This window comes from Hyla sarda, chromosome 4 (genome assembly GCF_029499605.1).
Source record: "Hyla sarda isolate aHylSar1 chromosome 4, aHylSar1.hap1, whole genome shotgun sequence".
Taxonomy (NCBI): domain Eukaryota; kingdom Metazoa; phylum Chordata; class Amphibia; order Anura; family Hylidae; genus Hyla; species Hyla sarda.
The window spans coordinates 237190284-237209173 of NC_079192.1; the positions used below are offsets into that span (position 1 = coordinate 237190284).

At 42.0% G+C, this 18890-nt stretch overlaps 1 protein-coding gene across 5 annotated transcripts in view; it reads left to right on the top strand.

Annotated features, from left to right (window-relative positions):
- Window positions 1-18890, top strand: part of POT1 (protection of telomeres 1) — a 210110-nt gene that overhangs the window by 103815 nt on the left and 87405 nt on the right. For all 5 annotated transcript variants that reach the window (XR_008892655.1, XM_056573771.1, XM_056573772.1 and 2 more), the window contains one exon: window positions 14950-15119. Coding sequence is in view for 4 of the 5 variants with exons in the window: in XM_056573771.1 (XP_056429746.1) it covers window positions 14950-15119 (170 nt within the window). In the remaining variant the exon portion in view is untranslated. The remainder of the gene's footprint in view (window positions 1-14949; window positions 15120-18890) is intronic.

Here is an 18890-nt window from a genome sequence, read left to right on the forward strand (position 1 = left end):
GCATTGACTCTATCATATCCGCTGGTTATTCGTTCCAGGCCGATGAATTTTAAAGCACTGTTGTTGCCTTTTTGCACAATCCTCATGTGTTCTATTATTCAACTGGCTCCTGCTCCTGTGACAATCGATCGTAGGTGTTCCCGGTACCTTGTAAAAACACATCTTATGGTGGATCCAATGTATTAATGACCGCAGTCACAGTATAAACCATAAACCACAAATTTTGATCGGCAGCAGATGAATTGTTTAATATGTGCTTCATAACCTCCTATCTTACAGATGGTGTTTTTTTATTTATTTTGAGAGCAGTAAGGGCAATTACTGCAGGGATAATGTCCTGTTTGCTGTTCTCCGGCCAACCAGTTTTTATCTTTTCTTTCTTCTTTTTCAGGAGAAAAAGTGCTGGTGACCAGTACGTTTTCTATAGTTTTGCTGCTCTTGAAGGCAATGATGGGTTTATTTTTTGCTTCTGGACCTATGTCTTAGAGCTGGGCGGTATGACCAATTATGTGTATCACTGTATTTTTGTAATTTATGGTGGCGGTTCCACGGTATATAACTGTAGTGATCCCCCCCCCCCCCCCCCAAAAAAAAGTGACCTGTGAGCGCTGTCCTGCTTCTCACCCCCCCCCCAAAAAAAATGAATTATCCGCCCAGCGCTGAGCTGTCCCCATCGGGGTAAATACTCACTTATCACCCGCAAGCGCTGCCCTCCTCGTCCTCCTGTTTGTTGCGAGCCGCGGGCGCTGGAACTCTAGACTGTATGCTGTATCCCTATGCCCGGTCAGCGCCGGCGGCCCGCAACAAACAGGAGGGCAGCGCTTGCGGTTGATATGTGAGTATTTACCCCGATGGGGACAGCGCAGCGCTATGCTGATAATTAATTTGGGTGCGGTCACATATGATTAGTTCCTCGATGTGGGGACAGCTCTGGGCTGATAGTTCATTCATTCCCGAGGCGGATGGGCCCAACCAGTATTGCAGTATGGGAAAAATTCATATCGTGCAGGACAAAAATTGGGGTATGAACCAGTATACTGCCCAATATGTCCCAATATTTGTAAATATTTTTTTTTTATTTGGTCTGCCATAGGGCTGAAGTTAAACATGAAAACAAAACAATCTATTTTCTTTCTGTGTTTGTGGTCTTTTTTTGAGCAAATCCTGTCTTTTTATTATTCACTTTTTCCGTGCTTTCTATTAATAGTTTTTCTGGGTAACCTCTAAGGGACAGTTGATTTAGCAGTTCTTTAGCTTTTTCTTCAAACACTTTCATTATTAATTTTACGTAAACGTAGCAGCTGGCCGTAGGGTATAGCTTTTTTTTTTTACGTGGGCAGGATGGTAACTCCCATAGTGCAACAGCATGTTAGAGGCCGTGGGTTTTTTGTAGCTTTTAGTGAAGATTTCATTCCACATCCAGGAATTCCATCTGGGTGGTACTGAACTCCGAGGTGAAGGCCATATTGACCTTATTTTTATCATATAAATAAAAAACACATTTTTGAAAGTCCATTTCGGGCCCCTTCCACGCTATAAAAATATCGTCCACGTATCTCTTGCATACGTGGAGATATTTTTGGCAAAGGGATTTACTTTTATTAAAGACAAGGTCTTGTTCCACTGCAGCCAGGAAAATGTTTGCAAAACTGCATGCTACCGGTGTGTGCCCATGGCAGTCTCGGAGCATTGAACATACCAGTTATTTCCAAACATGAAGCAGTTATTGCTAAGGACCAAATCCAGAGCTTCACATACGAAGGTGACAGTCTTCAGTTTTGCCTGCAATTACAAGAAATCTTTTTACTGCCTCGATCCCTGCTGACTGCGGTATTCGTGTGTAGAGACTCTGTACATCTATTATGGCAAAGGCTGTCTCAGGTGACCAGACATGGCCTTCTATCATTTGCAAGAAGGAGTGGGTGTCTTTTAGGTAAGACTGCATATCTGCTAAAAGGGAGCAGCCAGTCCAGGTACTGGGACTGTGGCTCAGTAATGCTCCCTATACCTGCAGTTATAGGCCTACCTGGGGGGGAGCACAGTGATTTGTGAGCTTTAGGTAAGAAATACCACTGCGGTGGTTTGGGATAAGGAGGGAGTAACTTTTCTGCATGTTTTTTGGAAAGCATGCCCTCAAGCAACGTATCTTCTGAGGAAACTGGTAAATGTGTTCTTAATCTTAATAGTGGGATTATTTTGCAATGGTAGATACTCTGGTGTCCTTTAGCTGGTGTTCTGCCTCTTTTACGTAATAGGTGGCTGGCATTACCACGACATTGCTGCCCTTATCCGCCTTTTTTATTACAAGATCACTCCTGGATTTTAGCCATTTCATTGCTATTATTTCCTTTTCGGAGAGATTTTTAAAGTGTTGTGGATAGATCAGGGATTTTAGGTCTTTCTGCACCATTTTGTTAAACAGATCCAGGCTGCTACCTGTAGGAACTGGGGGTGTAAAGGTGGAACACATGAGTATTGTGCACAAAGGCAACAACAGTGCTTTAAAAGTCATCGGCCTGGAATGAATAACCAGTCAATGCCCTCCGGAGATGGGAAGCAATGTGGATTGCACAGACAAATGCATTCGGCAATCTAAGCTGGAATGAAAGAAACAAACTTAATGCTTTCCTTGTTTAATTTATACTTGCATCATTTCTGATATTTTATAGCATATTTTCACTTTGTTTTCTCCCTTGTCCCGCCCCTTTTCCTTCCTCCTTCCCTCCCTCCCTCCTTTCCCTCACCTTTTTTTCTTCTGACTGTGGCACCCACTGTGCCAGGTAAAAGGAAGCACAGGTGTGATGAGTAGCAGGCTTGAGAAAGCGGTCTGAACCGCGAAAGGAGCGCTGCCTCGGCCGGTCAGTCAGCTTATGCTCTCTACCTTCACCTCTGAATGTTTTAAAGAAGTTTGCTAATAAAGAGGACATTTTAATCTCCATTGGGTGAGTTCCATCTGCCTTTTTTTTAATTTTGTGGTACTGCATATCCAATTTTTTTACTTCGATCTGCACCCCCAGGAGTTCATTCTACATGTATGGGGGTCATATTGAATTTCTACATTAAAATTCTTTAGGTCTTGAGAGAGAAGCAGCCGCCAGAGGTGTCTGGCAGCAACTTATTCCTCATTTGCGAGTGCACATGCACACTAAGCTGAACCAAGCATGTATATGCATGAGAAGGATGGAAGGAATTTTGACTGCGGAATATGGGTTCAGCCGGCAGCTGCTGAAGGTTTGGATTATTAGAATAAACAGGGTAGATTGAATAAAATGCCATTAGGAACTATGAGTACTTTTTTAACACATGACTTATTTCTTTAACCCCTCCCTGACATTTGACATATAGATACGTCTTAATGTCAGGAAATGAATCATTGGCTGTTACCTGCCATCAAGAACCAGCATTGGAGATCACTCTGGTTACAGTTTTTTAACCTTCTAAATGCCCAATGAATGATGTTATCTAGTGACAGAATTGTGTTGGTTTTGTTACCACCTCGCATCCCTAAAAAGATAGAATAGAAAGCAATCAGAAAGTCTCATATACTATTAAATCTTCACAAAAAAAAACATTGTATGGCTCCTTAGGTAATAAAATAAAAAAAGTTCATAAAGATTAGAACATGGTGATGCAAAGCTAGTGTTTTTTATATAGTAAAACAAAAAAATGATTTTTAGAATCATTGTAATCACACTGACATATAGAATAAGGCCGAATTCACTCAGAAGAATTTCTGCATGGAATTATGCATGAAAATTCTGCATGAGTTTATAGTGAATTCACTTCATAGGAGTTCCTGCAAGGGAAATTCTGCTGTGTGAATGGGACAGCTAAATCCCATTGAAGTGTATTGGCTATAAATTCATGTAGAATTCAGTGCAGAGATTCAGCCTTTGTAAACCGACCTCAAGCTAAACTAACTGAAAAATGAACTCTTGACAAAATTGCACACAGTTTAATTTCAAATTTTTTTTTTTTTTTGGGGGGGGGGGGGAGGGGGGGGGGGGGTGGAGGGTGTAAATGTAAACCCTGCTTTCAATCCTGGACTACAAAGTGAGCTCAGGAGCGTGCTTCATAGCCGATTCAAACATCAAATGTGCCCTAAGGATAGGGGATAGGTTTCAGATCCGACTGCTGGGGCCCCTTCAACCTCCTATACGGGGCCCCGGCTCGCTGGCCAGACTGCTTGTGTCGACCACCGTACTGTGCTATGGCAGAGCCGGAGATTGCCGAAGGTAGCGCTCCGGCTCTGCCATAGAGTTGTATTGAGGGGGCGTATCAGCCGCCGCTTCGGGGATAAGATTTTCAGCACTGGATATCGCCTTTAACAGTCAATACTAGAGGAAAAAATTAACCCCTTAAGGGTTTACGAATTAATAACTCAAACGCTTTTACCGAATATTCTGATTCTGAGATTGTTTTCGTGAGATATTCTACTTTATTTTGGTGGTAAATTTTCAGTTTTACTTGCATCCTTTTTTGGTGAAAAATCCCCAAATTTCATGAAAATTTTGCATTTTTCGAACTTTGAAGCTCTCTACTTGTAAGGGAAATGGATGTTCCCAATACATTTTATTTTTATTCACAAATACAGTATGTCCACTTTATGTTGGCATCATAAAATGGACATATTTTTGCTTTTTGAAAAAATTAGAGGGCTTCAAAGTAGAGCAGCAATTTTAAAAAATTTCATGAAAATTGCAAAATCTGAAGGGACAGATGTTACAGAACTACAACTCCCAGCATGCCTGGGAAGTCTAGGCATGCTGAGAGTTGTAGTTTGGCAACATCTGGAGGGTTACCGTTTGGGCACCACTGTAACAGTGGTCTCCAAACTGTGACCCTCCAGATGTTGCAAAACTACAACTCCCAGCATGCCCAGACAGCCTTTGGCTGTCTGGGCATGCTGGGAGTTGCAGTTTGGCCTTCCTAGTGGTTGCCACAGTAAAGATCACTTTCAAAGCAGAAAGCAAGTATAGCAGTCAGCACCGCTGCAGTGATCGGGGCTGCTAGGGTTAAAGTGTGCACAACTCAGGTAGTGTCTGCCGAAAACACCTAATATCCTCCTCCCTTCTGTGCTACCACCTCAAACAGGTAAGCAATGCAAGTCATAAGAACAAGTAGAAAACGAGGGAGCACTTTCGAGCCGGAGTCTCTTGTAGGTGAAAACTGCGTGCGTGCGAGGTGCGTGAACAGCTGCTTTCGCGCCGGGAACCAGCGCTTCTTCAGATTACACCCCCCTCGTCACCTGAGGGCAGGTATGTACACCTTCTCCATCATGTGACGGCGGATGGGCGTTTACAAAAACGTTACTTAGAAACAATTTAGTTCTGATACAAAAAACACCCTAAATAGATTATTAGAACTTTGCTGTACAAGAATATAACTTTGCATGTACTTAATCAGAGAAAGGTTATTAAACGAAAACACTCATGTCTAGTCTGTCGTTTAAACTAGGGATCGACCGATATCTGTTTTTTAGGGCCGATACCGATAATCGGTGCAGGTTAGGGCCGATAGCCGATAACTTATACCGATATTCCGGTATAAGTTATCGGCTATTCAACCCCCTGCGACACCGCTGCAGATCATTGATTTAAAGCGGGCGCTTTAAATCAAAGATCTGCAGTGGCTTTTGCGGGGCCATAGACCGCCACCACCCGCTTCTCTCCCCTACCTGTCCGGGTGGTCCGGGCCATTCATCCATCGTTCATGTAGTGTCCGGGGGCATTCCGGGTGGAGGGTGGTCCGGTCCGGGCTGTCGTTCTTCTCCCACGGTCTTGTTCTCCACTCCGGGCAGGCTCCGGCCTAGTACGCTGCATAGACGTCGCTGCGCAGTGACGCCCGTGCGCAGCGACGCACCTGACGTCACGGCGTAGCGGCGTCTATGCAGCGTACTAGGCCGGAGCCTGCCCGTAGTGGAGAAGAAGACCGTGGGAGAAGGACAGCCCGGACCGGACCACCCGGAACGCCCCCGGACACTACAGGAAGGAAGGATGGATGGCCCGGACCACCCCCATTACGGGTAAGTTTAATTTTTTTATTGACTCGGAGGGTGTGGGAGGGGCCCGACCGGTATAGCGGTATGGGAAAAAATCCATACCGGTATACGCCTAGCATCACGGTGGGGGGTGCGACACGGTGCGGTGGGTCGGGGGTGCGGTGCAGCGGGTCGAGGGGGGTGGCGGTCGCGGTGCGGGGGGCGGGGCATTATCGGCTTATCGGCAAGATAATTGCCGATACCGATAATGCCCAAAATCGTGATTATGGGCCGATAATATCGGCCATACCGATAATCGGTCGATCCCTAGTTTAAACCCAGGCTACCCTGGGCGTTAGTTCTGAGAATCCACCTGCCTTCTTTTTGCAGAAGAGTTCTTTTAACATCCCTGCCGTTCGTTGTGATGATCCTTTCTATGCCTAGAAATTTCATGGATTTAGGATCTCCATTGTGCTCTTCTCGTATAGGAGAAATGAGTCTCGGAGAACCTTTGCCGTTTTTTATAGAATTTGCGTATTCTCTGAATCGAATATTGACTGCACGAGTAGTGCAGCCAATATAGAACCGATGGCAATCACAAAGGATGGCATACACAACATTTTTAGTGAGGCAGGAGATAAATTCTCTGCAAATTATATCTATGCCCCCCAGAGTGACCATTTTATCTGTGCAGCAAAAGCCGCACCAGTTGCAGTGGCCACATTTAAAGGTACCTTTCGGTGTTTCCTTTTTTAATTGGTGCCGGGGGAAGAATCAGTGTAGGAACTTTTTACTAGAATACTTTGCAGGTTTTTGCATTTCTTGAAGGTCACGAAGGGTTTGTTACTTGTCACATCTTGGAGGTCTTGGTCGCTTTGTAAAAGTGACCAATTACTAAAAATGAGAAAAAAAGGGTACCAAAAAGCCTCTAGACTAATATCATAAATGGTACATGATGATAAAATTACAAAGGAATAGAGTCAGACTGTGCTTCACTTTAAATGATGAACAATATTTAATATAAAATAATTACAAATAAGACATTAGTGTAAAAATATTATAAATCCAAAACGTAAATTAATACCTCCTTCCACAGGGCCCCAATATTGTGTAAACCAGCATAGTTCACTTTTTATAAAGTGCACTCCGTGATCGTAGAATTTAAAACAGCTCATGTAGTAATATAGTTACCAACTCCCATGGATGATTTAATTGTATGGCTGGACGTCTGAGAGGCAGATGGCAAGTGCTGTGGAAGCTGTGTCCAGCGCTGGCATGCGCTTGCGGCGACGGACCCGGTTGCCACAGGCCTAAGAGAAGTCACCGGTTACGGAGATTAATGGATTACTCCGGAGACGGGAACGCACTCGGAGACAGATGGATCTACTCCGGGGGCAAAGCAAAGCCTTGTGGAGGATCTCTCGGCGTCTGGTGGTAAAGCAGGTAGAGTACAGCCAGGTGTAGAAGCAGCGTATAACGGAGCTTGACAGGAGTGGTATCGGAGGTAGGCAGATGCAGTTAGTGGATTGCGGTAGTCGTGCGGTAATAGTCTCTTTCTCTAGACGCGTTTCAGGGTACTTTGTAAACGACCCTTTCCTCAGTAGAGATTACTAAAAATGGCCCAAAAAATCAAAAAAGCCATCTTTAGTAATTGGTCACTTTTACAAAGTGACCAAGACCTCCAAGATGTGACAAGTAACAAACCCTTCGTGACCTTCAAGAAATGCAAAAACCTGCAAAGTATTCTAGTAAAAAGTTCCTACACTGATTCTTCCCCCGGCACCAATTGGTTAAAAAAGGAAACACCGAAAGGTACCTTTAAATGTGGCCACTGCAACTGGTGCGGCTTTTGCTGCACAGATAAAATGGTCACTCTGGGGGGCATAGATATAATTTGCAGAGAATTTATCTCCTGCCTCACTAAAAATGTTGTGTATGCCATCCTTTGTGATTGCCATCGGTTCTATATTGGCTGCACTACTCGTGCAGTCAATATTCGATTCAGAGAATACGCAAATTCTATAAAAAATGGCAAAGGTTCTCCGAGACTCATTTCTCATATACAGGAAGAGCACAATGGAGATCCTAAATCCATGAAATTTCTAGGCATAGAAAGGATCATCACAACGAACGGCAGGGATATTAAAAGAACTCTTCTGCAAAAAGAAGGCAGGTGGATTCTCAGAACTAACGCTCAGTGTAGCCTGGGTTTAAACGACAGACTAGACATGAGTGTTTTCGTTCAATAACCTTTCTCTGATTAAGTACATGCAAAGTTATATTCTTGTACAGCAAAGTTCTAATAATCTATTTATGGTGTTTTTTGTATCAGAACTAAATTGTTTTTAAGTAACGTTTTTGTAAACGCCCATCCGCCATTACGTGATGGAGAAGGTGTACATACCTGCCCTCAGGTGACGAGGGGGGCATAGTCTGAAGAAGCGCTGGTTCCCGGCGCGAAAGCAGCTGTTCACACACCTCGTGGTTCCCCTCGGCGTCCGGCCATAGGAGAACATGCTTGCACCTTAGTAAAAGACAAAGTTTTCACCTACAAGAGACTCCGGCTCGTAAGTGCTCCCTCGTTTTCTACTTGTTCTTATGACTTGCATTGCTTACCTGTTTGAGGTGGTAGCACAGAAGGGAGGAGGATATTAGGTGTTTTCGGCAGACACTACCTGAGTTGTGCACACTTTAACCCTAGCAGCCCCGATCACTGCAGCGGTGCTGACTGCTATACTTGCTTTCTGCTTTGAAAGTGATCTTTACTGTGGCAACCACTAGGAAGGCCAAACTGCAACTCCCAGCATGCCCAGACAGCCAAAGGCTGTCTGGGCATGCTGGGAGTTGTAGTTTTGCAACATCTGGAGGGTCACAGTTTGGAGACCACTGTTACAGTGGTGCCCAAACGGTAACCCTCCAGATGTTGCCAAACTACAACTCTCAGCATGCCTAGACTTCCCAGGCATGCTGGGAGTTGTAGTTCTGTAACATCTGTCCCTTCAGATTTTGCAATTTTCATGAAATTTTTTTAAATTGCTGCTCTACTTTGAAGCCCTCTAATTTTTTCAAAAAGCAAAAATATGTCCATTTTATGATGCCAACATAAAGTGGACATACTGTATTTGTGAATAAAAATAAAATGTATTGGGAACATCCATTTCCCTTACAAGTAGAGAGCTTCAAAGTTCGAAAAATGCAAAATTTTCATGAAATTTGGGGATTTTTCACCAAAAAAGGATGCAAGTAAAACTGAAAATTTACCACCAAAATAAAGTAGAATATCTCACGAAAACAATCTCAGAATCAGAATATTCGGTAAAAGCGTTTGAGTTATTAATTAGTAAACCCTTAAGGGGTTAATTTTTCCCTCTAGTATTGACTGTTAAAGGCGATATCCAGTGCTGAAAATCTTATCCCCGAAGCGGCGGCTGATACGCCCCCTCAATACAACTCTATGGCAGAGCCGGAGCGCTACCTTCGGCAATCTCCGGCTCTGCCATAGCACAGTACGGTGGTCGACACAAGCAGTCTGGCCAGCGAGCCGGGGCCCCGTATAGGAGGTTGCAGGGGCCCCAGCAGTCGGATCTCAGGTGACGAGGGGGGCATAGTCTGAAGAAGCGCTGGTTTCCGGCGCGAAAGCAGCTGTTCACACACCTCGTGGTTCCCCTCGGCGTCCGGCCATAGGAGAACATGCTTGCACCTTAGTAAAAGACAAAGTTTTCACCTACAAGAGACTCCGGCTCGTAAGTGCTCCCTCGTTTTCTACTTGTTCTTATGACTTGTAAAGATAGATCACTTTACTTTCACTTTCATTACCCCCCCCCCCCCCCACCGTAGTTTCCCTACCTGAGCCAGGATCTCTGCAGTCTCCAGCGACGATCGGAGGTCCCCAGGCATCTTCTCCTCCAGGTACCGGCCTCCATCTTCTCTCCACGTTCCCCACGACATCCAGGGGTGGGCAGAACAGGGGTTGCCATGGCAACCCACTGTCCTGCGCTGCCATTGGTCAGAATCAGTTCTGACCAATGGCAGGGGATAGGAGGAGATCGTAGCACTGCGACCTCGCTCCTAGCCCACAGGGTGATCGGGGCTGTCACTGACAGCTCCGATCATCCCTATTTTCCGGGTAACCCGTCACCAGAGACCCGATCAGCCCAGAATAGCAGAAAATCGCATGTCTGAATTCACATTCGATTTTCTGCGATCGCTGACATGGGGGGTCTCAGGACACCCCTGGGCGATTGTGTCGCGATGCCTGCTGAATGAATAGCGGCGGGGACCGGAATTCTCATTGGCGTATGCATACACCCCACGTCCTTAAGGACTCGGGATACAGGGCGTATGCATACGCCCGACGTCCTGAAGAGGTTAAAAACCTCAACTACTTCCACTGGTGATATGTGAGTCACTGTTCGTATTAGAACTATTAGAACTAGTTATTGTGTAATATTATAGCACTGGAGAGAGATATTCAGCGCTGTGCCCAGCGCTGATTGACAGCTCAATGGGGGAGATTTATCAAAACCTGTCCAGAGGAAAAGTTGCCCAGTTGCCCATAGCAACGGATCAGATCACTTCTTTCATTTTTAACAAGGCGTCTGCAAAATGAAAGAAGCGATCTGATTGGTTGCTATGGGCAACTGGGCAAGTTTTCCTTTGCACAGGTTTTGATAAATGTCCCCCAATGTGTTTTTTTATGAGGGCAATTACACTTGCAGTGTGTTTTTTTTTCCTCTCTATTTTTATTTACTTGTGAGCCAGTGGATAGTAGTGCTATTAAAACCTAAACCTGCTACATCCTACATGTTTTGCCATGTTTTGCATAGCTTTCTCAAGTATGACATATAGCAGACTGAGCATTCCACGTGTCACTCAGGCTTTTTAAGCCCTCTGCACCTTATGTCCCAACCAATCAGACGTTCCTGTGTCGCATAGTCCTCATCACACAAATCCCAATGCTCTACACATCTCGTAGGATACCACCTACCCAATCACAATCCCAGATCTATTACTCACTTCCACTGGTGAAATCCAAATCCCTGTCCTAGGCTCCGCTCCCGGGTCGCACCTGTGAATGCGCGTGCACCATGCACAAAGTACGCACCGCGCACGCGCTCCATCCAGCCAATCCCAAAGGGAGCGGGGTACAAGGAAACTAGCTGGTCCAGGGAAAGGTTTCACCAGCGCATGTCAGGAGACTTTAGTGCATGAAAGCACACAAGGATCCTTTTGCGCATGACATAAGTGTTTGTTTGACTCATTTTCATTTATATCATTCATTACATTGAGCCAAAATAGTTATATTATAATACAGACTAATGGTAAGTATTTACAGGGGTTCTCTGCTCCAAATACATTAATGGTTTACACTAGAGTTGAGCGAACTTACAGTAAATTCGATTCGTCACGAACTTCTCTGCTCGGCAGTTGATGACTTATCCTGCATAAATGAGTTCAGCTTTCAGGTGCTCCCGTGGGCTGGAAAAGGTGGATACAGTCCTAGGAGACTCTTTCCTTGGACTGTATCCACCTTTTCCAGCCCACCGGAGCACCTGAAAGCTGAACTAATTTATGCAGGATAAGTCATCAACTGCCGAATTTATGTGACAAATCGAATTTACTGTAAATTCGCTCATCTCTAATTTACACCATTATGCATCAATAATCTGATTACTTCATCAGCAGTCTGATTAATTAAAAGAAGTATCCCTCATACATTCTCTTTAGTGGTGAGGGTAGCTATAAGTTTTCTCTGTTATCTCTATGATATTAAGGTATTTTAACTTTTCCACATCTCTATAGTAATTACCTAATTTAAATAGGCAGTCTTCAACCCAATTCTATGATCCTCCCAAATATCAACATAATTTAGGCAGGTGACGAGAACTAGACACACTTAGATAATTTCTTCAATATATTCATTGACACATAGATACTCAATAAATACCTCATATATTGCACTTAAACTATATACAAGATAATTCCATAATTTATTGTTCGATCGCTACCATATTGATCACAATTACCAGTAAACTATAAATCCCAATAATACAGCTTAAATAAATGGTGTGTAAGTGAATCCCTCATTCAGGCCCAGTGGGGTCATGCTGTGCAACCAAAAAATCAATTTTGCTAACTCCTTTAGGAGGATTTTATCCAGAGTGCCACCTCTGGGACCCATTTTAGTCTGTCGCAATGCAAAACATTCCATTCTATAGGGTTTTCTCTATGCTTCTCCCACATATGCCGCGCTAGTGGCGTATCGGCATGGCTATTAACACAACACTAATATGCTTTGCCGATTGGGACCAGTGACTAATGCCTGACATAACCGATTAGGGTGATATCCAGCATAAACCCATTAGACACGGCAATCAAAGTTTATTGCAGTGTTAAAAAGAATTGTCTGTTAGCTCAAGGGAGCTGAACGGAACCACCACAGTGAAATCACAGCGTCCCGACCAGCTCAAAGGACGAGCAGAGGGTCCATACATGTCTCCAGCTTGTCCGATCAGTGCTCCAATAGTGCAGTAGCCTCAGCAGCCTGCACTAATGGAGCACAGAAAGCACTGATCAATGCTGTGCTATGGCACAGCATTGTCCTGTGTATGCAATCGAAAGATTGCATGTAAAAGACCCCTGTGGGGACGAAAAAATGGTGTCTATTCTCTAAATTTGAAATGCCCCCCTTTTCCCATTTTTTAATTAAAATAATGTAAACAAAAATAGTTATAAACACATTTGATATCTCCACGTGAGTATATGTCTGAACGATTCAAAATATAACGTTATTTAATCCGCACAGTCAACAACAAGAAAATGGGAAGATACTAAAGTCCTAAAAATTTTTGGCCCACTTTAAATACCCAAAAAAATTACTCAAAAGTCCTATCAAAACAGAAATGGTGCAGCTAAAAGAATACAAATCACCTCTCAAAAATGAGCCCTCATACAGCCCTGTATACAGAAAAATGTTGATGTTGTCCTAGCTCTTCATGTCCTGAGGATTGTAAGACGAGCAAGACTAACTTCTCTGCTAGTGTTTTTTTTTCTTAAACTGCACAGCATTTAATCTTGTCACCTAACCCACGAACATTCCAGGTAAGTATATGCATTTTATTTATTGACTACCGTAATAAACCACAAAGGGAGAGAACCAAAAACAAAAAATGTAATAAATAAATACAAAAAAGATGATGTCCTGCTCATTGAGCATCCACCCCCTACCCACTCCCTCATGATGCCTCCATTAGTCACATACAGAGATGGGGAACCACAGATTTGCAGAATCAGTTTGTCTAAAATGCTTTAACCCCTTAACGACAATGGACTTAAATGTCCCCTTAACGACAATGGACTTAAATGTACGTCATGGTGACGTGGTACTTAGCGCACCATGACGAACATTTACGCACCGACATGATCGAGAGCACCGGAGTGGTGCTTGCGTCATGCCCGGCAGGTCCCGGCTGATATCAGCAGCCAGGGACCCGCCGGTAATGGCGGACATCCGCGATTGCGCGGATGTCCGCCATTAACCGCTCCGATGCCGTGATCAATACAGATCACGGCATCTGCGGCATTGCGGTAGTTTGAATGGACGATCGGATCGCCCACAGCACTGCCGTGGGATCCGATCATCCAGCAAGGCGGCCAGAGGTCCCTTCACCTTGCTCTGGCCATCTCCCGGGGTCTTCTGCTCTGGTCTGCGATTGAGCAGACCAGAGCAGAAGATCACCGATAATACTGAGCAGTGCTGTGTCCTATACATAGCACTGCACAGTATTAGCAATCAACTGATTTCAATGAATAGTCTGCTATGGGGACATAAAAAGTGTTAAAAAAGAAAAAAAAAAAAGAAAAAAAATGTAAAAGAAAAGTTAAAAAAATTTGAAAAATCCCCTCCCCCAATAAAAAGTAAAACGTCCGTTTTTCCCCATTTTACCCCCAAAAAAGCAGAAAAAAAAGTAGTACACATATTTGGTATCGCCGCGTGTGTAAAAGTATGAACTATTAAAATATATTGTTAATTATCCCGTACGGTGAACGGCATAAACGTAATTTTTTTTTTTTTAAAGTCCAAAATTGCTGCTTTTTTGTCACATTTTATAAAAAAATTTCAATTAAATTAATAAAAAATGAATAAAAAGTAAAACCTAAGCAAAAGTACTGATAAAAACTACAGATCATGGCGCAAAAAATGAGCCCTCATATCGCCCCATATACGGAAAAATGAGAAAGTTATAGGTGGTCAAAATAGGGCAATTTCAAACATACTAATTTTGTTTAAATGGTTTGAGATTTTTTTTTAAGCGGAACAATTATAGAAAAGCATATAACATGGGTATAATTTTAATCGTATTGGCCCACAGAATAAAGAAAACATGTAATTTTTACCGGAAAGTGTACAGCGTGAAAACAAAACCTTCCAAAATTTGCTAAATTGCGGTTTTCTTTAACATTTTCCCACATAAATAATATTTGTTTGGTTGCGCCGTACATTTTATGGTAAAATAAGTGATGTAATTACAAAGTACAATTGGTGACGCAAAAAACAAGCCCTCATATGGGTCTGTGGATGGAAATATAAGAGAGTTATGATTTTTAGAAGGCGAGGAGGAAAAAAAGAAAATGCAAAAATAAAATTGGTCTGGTCCTTAAGGCCAAAAGGGGCCTGGTCCTTAAGGGGTTAATGCAAACAGAAATACAGGGATGAAGTACCACAGGTCAAAGCAAGTCTTTGCCAAATCAGTTCCTCTCAAATGCCAGGGTGCTTTTTGAAAGTAAACTTCTTTAATTGCCCCAATTCGTGCCATACTACCCTTATTAAGAATATATTTTGGTAAATTCACTCTAGTCAATCAATTTTTACACTTTAAAGTTTTGATGACATTTATCAAAAATCAGTTTAAATATTTATACTTTAAACTTTTTTTAATTTTTTTAAATAAATGTAATTAATATTTTAGGTCGGAAGTTACATTGTAATACAAAATGTGCACGCAAAACTACACAGCACAGCTAATGAAGGCCAAGGACATGATGCACATGTGGAATTTCACCTTCATGGGGGAACATGTTATGGTCGAGGAATTTCTGTGCCTCCAGAAGACAATTCTGATGTTAAAGAACTTCAGAAGTAAGTAAATTATTATAATTCATATTTACAGTTCATCCCCTTATACAACATCAAGTAAACAGGTAAATCAGTGTAATTTTGTTCCTTAAGGTCTTATTTTATTAAATTATTTTAATATAATTAAGGTTTGCTTTCTGCATATAGGACTTCTGTATCATTTCATAATGAAGGAATGGTTAGGATGTGGTAGCAGTGAACAATACTGATCTTGAGTATGTAGAAGGATGTCATGGCACCCTGAAGCAGTGGAGCCCATAACACTGATCACTGCTATGATATGTCACAGCATTGTTCAGTGTCTGCAATCAAAAGATTGCATGTAAAGAATAGTGAATAAAAGGTTAAAAAGAGTTAATAAATGTGAATAAGCCCCTTAAAGTAAAAATAATGTAAATAAACATATGCTGTATCGCCACATGTGTAACTGTCCAAACTATTAAAATATAATGTTAATTAACACAACGCGGTCAATGGCAATGTAAAAAAAAATAATGCCAAAGGCCAGAATATTGTGCATTTTGGTCACTTCATATATCATAATAAAAATTATAAAAAAACGATCAAAAATTCACATCAAAACAAAAATGGTAACGATAAAACCTACAGATTACAGGGCAGAAAATTTGCCCTCATACATCCCTGTTTACTTACTTAGTTATAGGGGTATAGAAAAGGACAATTTCATATATACTAATTTACGTACAAAAAGTTAATTTTCTAAAAATAGTAAAACACAAAACATATATAACTTAACAAATTTGCCGAAAAGTAGATACTAAAGCCACCAAAAGTTACAAAATGGCATTTTTATTTATTTATTTTTTTCAGTTTCACCCCACAAAAATGTTTTTGTTTCACCATAGATTTGGTAGTAAAATGATTGATGTCATTCCAAAGTTTAATTAGAAGGCAAGGAGGAAAAAAGTGTAAATTTAAAAAATCTCTGCATCCTTAACCCCTTAAGGACTGAGGGTTTTTCCGTTTTTGCACTTTCGTTTTTTCCTCCTTACCTTTAAAAAAATCATAATTCTTTCAATTTTGCACCTAAAAATCCACATGGCTTATTTTTTGCACCACCAACTCTACTTTGTAATGACATGTAATTTTACCCAAAAATCTACAGTGAAACGGAAAAAATAATAATAGTGTGGCAAAAGTGAAGAAAAACGCCATAACTTTTGGGGGCTTCTGTTTTTGCAGTGCTCTTTATTCCGTAGGTCCATACGATTAAAATGATACCCTACTTATATAGGTTTGATTTTGTCGTACTTCTGGAAAAAATCATGACTACTTGCACAAAAATTTATACGTTTAACCCTTTAAGGACCAGGCCCATTTTCACCATAAGGACCAGAGCGTTTTTTGCACATCTGACCACTGTCACTTTAAGCATTAATTACTCTGGAATGCTTTTACTTTTCATTCTGATTCAGAGATTGTTTATTCGTGACATATTCTACTTTATGTTAGTGGTAAAATTTTGTCGATACTTGCATCAATTCTTGGTGAAAAAATCCAAAATTTGATGAAAAAATTGAAAATTTACCGTTTTTCTAACTTTGATGTTCTCTGGTTGTAAGGGAAATAGACATTCCAAATAAATTATATTTTGATTCACAAATACAATATGTCTACTTTAGGTTTGCATCATAAAGTTGACATGTTTTTATTTTTGGAAGACATCAGAGGGCTTCAAAGTTCGGAATTCTTCATGGATCAGTTCAGGTTTGAAGTGGATTTGAAGGGCTTTCTTATTAAAAAAAAATACCCAGTAAATGACCCCATTATAAAAACTGCACCCCTCAAATTATTCAAAATGACATTCAGTAAGTGTGTTAACCCTTTAGGTGTTTCACAGGAATAGCAGCATAGTGAAGGAGTCACATTTGGCTTTAGGAAAGCAGATTTAGCTGAAATGGTTTTTGGGGGGCATGTCGCATTTAGGAAGCCCCTATGGTGCCAGAACAGCAAAAAAAAAAAAAAAAACATGGCATACTATTTTGGAAACTACAGATCTCAAGGAACGTAACAAGGGGTACAGTGAGCCTTAACACTTCACAGGTGTTTGACGACTTTTTGTTTAATTTGGATGTGTAAATGAAGAGAAAAAAATTTCACTAAAATGCTGGGTTTTCCCCAAAATTTTACATTTTTACAAGGAGTAATAGGAGAAAATGACCCCAAAAATTTGTAACCCCATTTCTTCTGAGTATGGAAATACCCCATTTGTGGACGTCAAGTGATCTGCTGCTAGCGCACTACAATGCTCAGAAGAGGAGGAGCGCCATTGAGCTTTTGGAAAGATAATTTGTTTGGAATGGAAGTCAGGGGCCATGTGCGTTTTTTTTTTTCTATTTTCCCTTGTGAAAATGAAAAATTTTGGGTAACACCAGCATTATAGTGAAATTTTTTTTTCTAATTTTCCCATCCAAATTTAAGGAACATTCTTCAAACACCTGTTGGGTGTTAAGGCTCACTGTACCCCTTGTTACGTTCCGTGAGGGGTGTAGTTTCCAAAATGGGGTCAAATGTGGGTATTTATTTTTTTGCGTTTATATCAGAACCGGTGTAAAATCAGCCACCCCTGTGCAAATCACCAATTTAGGCCTCAAATGTACATAGTGTGCTCTTGCTCCTGAGCCTTGTTGTGTGCCCGCAGAGCTTTTTACGCCCACATATGGGGTATTTCCGTACTTTCCGGAGAAATTGCGTTACAAATTTTGGGGTCTTTTTTTTTTTCCTTTTACCGCTTGTGAAAATAAAAAGTATGGGGCAACACCAGCATGTTAGTGTAAAATTTTAAATTGCACAAACAGGCTGGTGTAGTCCCCAACTTTTCCTTTTCATAAGGGGTAAAAGGAGAAAAATCCCCCCCAAAATTTGTAGAGCAATTTCTCCCGAGTATGGAAATACCCCATTTCTGGCCCAAAACTGTTTCCTTGAAATACGACAGGGCTCTGAAGTGAGAAAGCGCCATGCGCATTTGAGGACTAAATTAAGGATTGCATAGGAGTGGACATAGGGGTATTCTATGCCACCGATTCCCAAACAGGATGCCTCCAGCTGTTGCTAAACTCCCAGCATGCCTGGACAGTCAGTGGCTGTCCGGAAATGCTTTGAGTTGTTTTGTTGTTTTTCAACAAGGCTCCGTTTTGGAAACACTGCCGTACAATAGGTTTTTCATCTTTATTGAGGGAGACAGTGTAAGGGGGTGTATATGTAGTGTTTTACCCTTTATTATGTGGTAGTGTAGTGTAGTGTTTTTAGGGTACATTCGCACTGGCGGAGTTTTGGAATTTGGAAACTCACTGTAAACTTGCCCCTGTGAATGTACCCTGTAAATTCACATGGGGGCAAACCTCCAGCTGTTTCAAAACTACAACTCCCACCATGCACTGACAGACCGTGCATGCTGGGAGTTGAACTATTGCAACAGCTGGAGGCACACTGGTTGGAAAACCATCAGTTAGGTTCTGTTACCTAACTCAGTATTTTCCAACCAGTGTGCCTCCAGCTGTTGCAAAACTACAACTCCCAGCATGTACGGAACGCCAATGAGCATGCTGGGAGATGTAGTTATGCAACATCTGGAGGGCTACAGTTTAGAGACCACTGTGTAGTGGTCTCAAACTGTAGCCCTCCAGATGTTACTAGGCAACTCACCGGCTTCTGTAAGATCTAGGGAGCCGCATTGCCGTCCTCTTCTGCCGCCGATCGTCTGCATCGCCGATGGGTAAGTGGACTTCGGCGCCGGTCCTCCTCGGTTTCCCT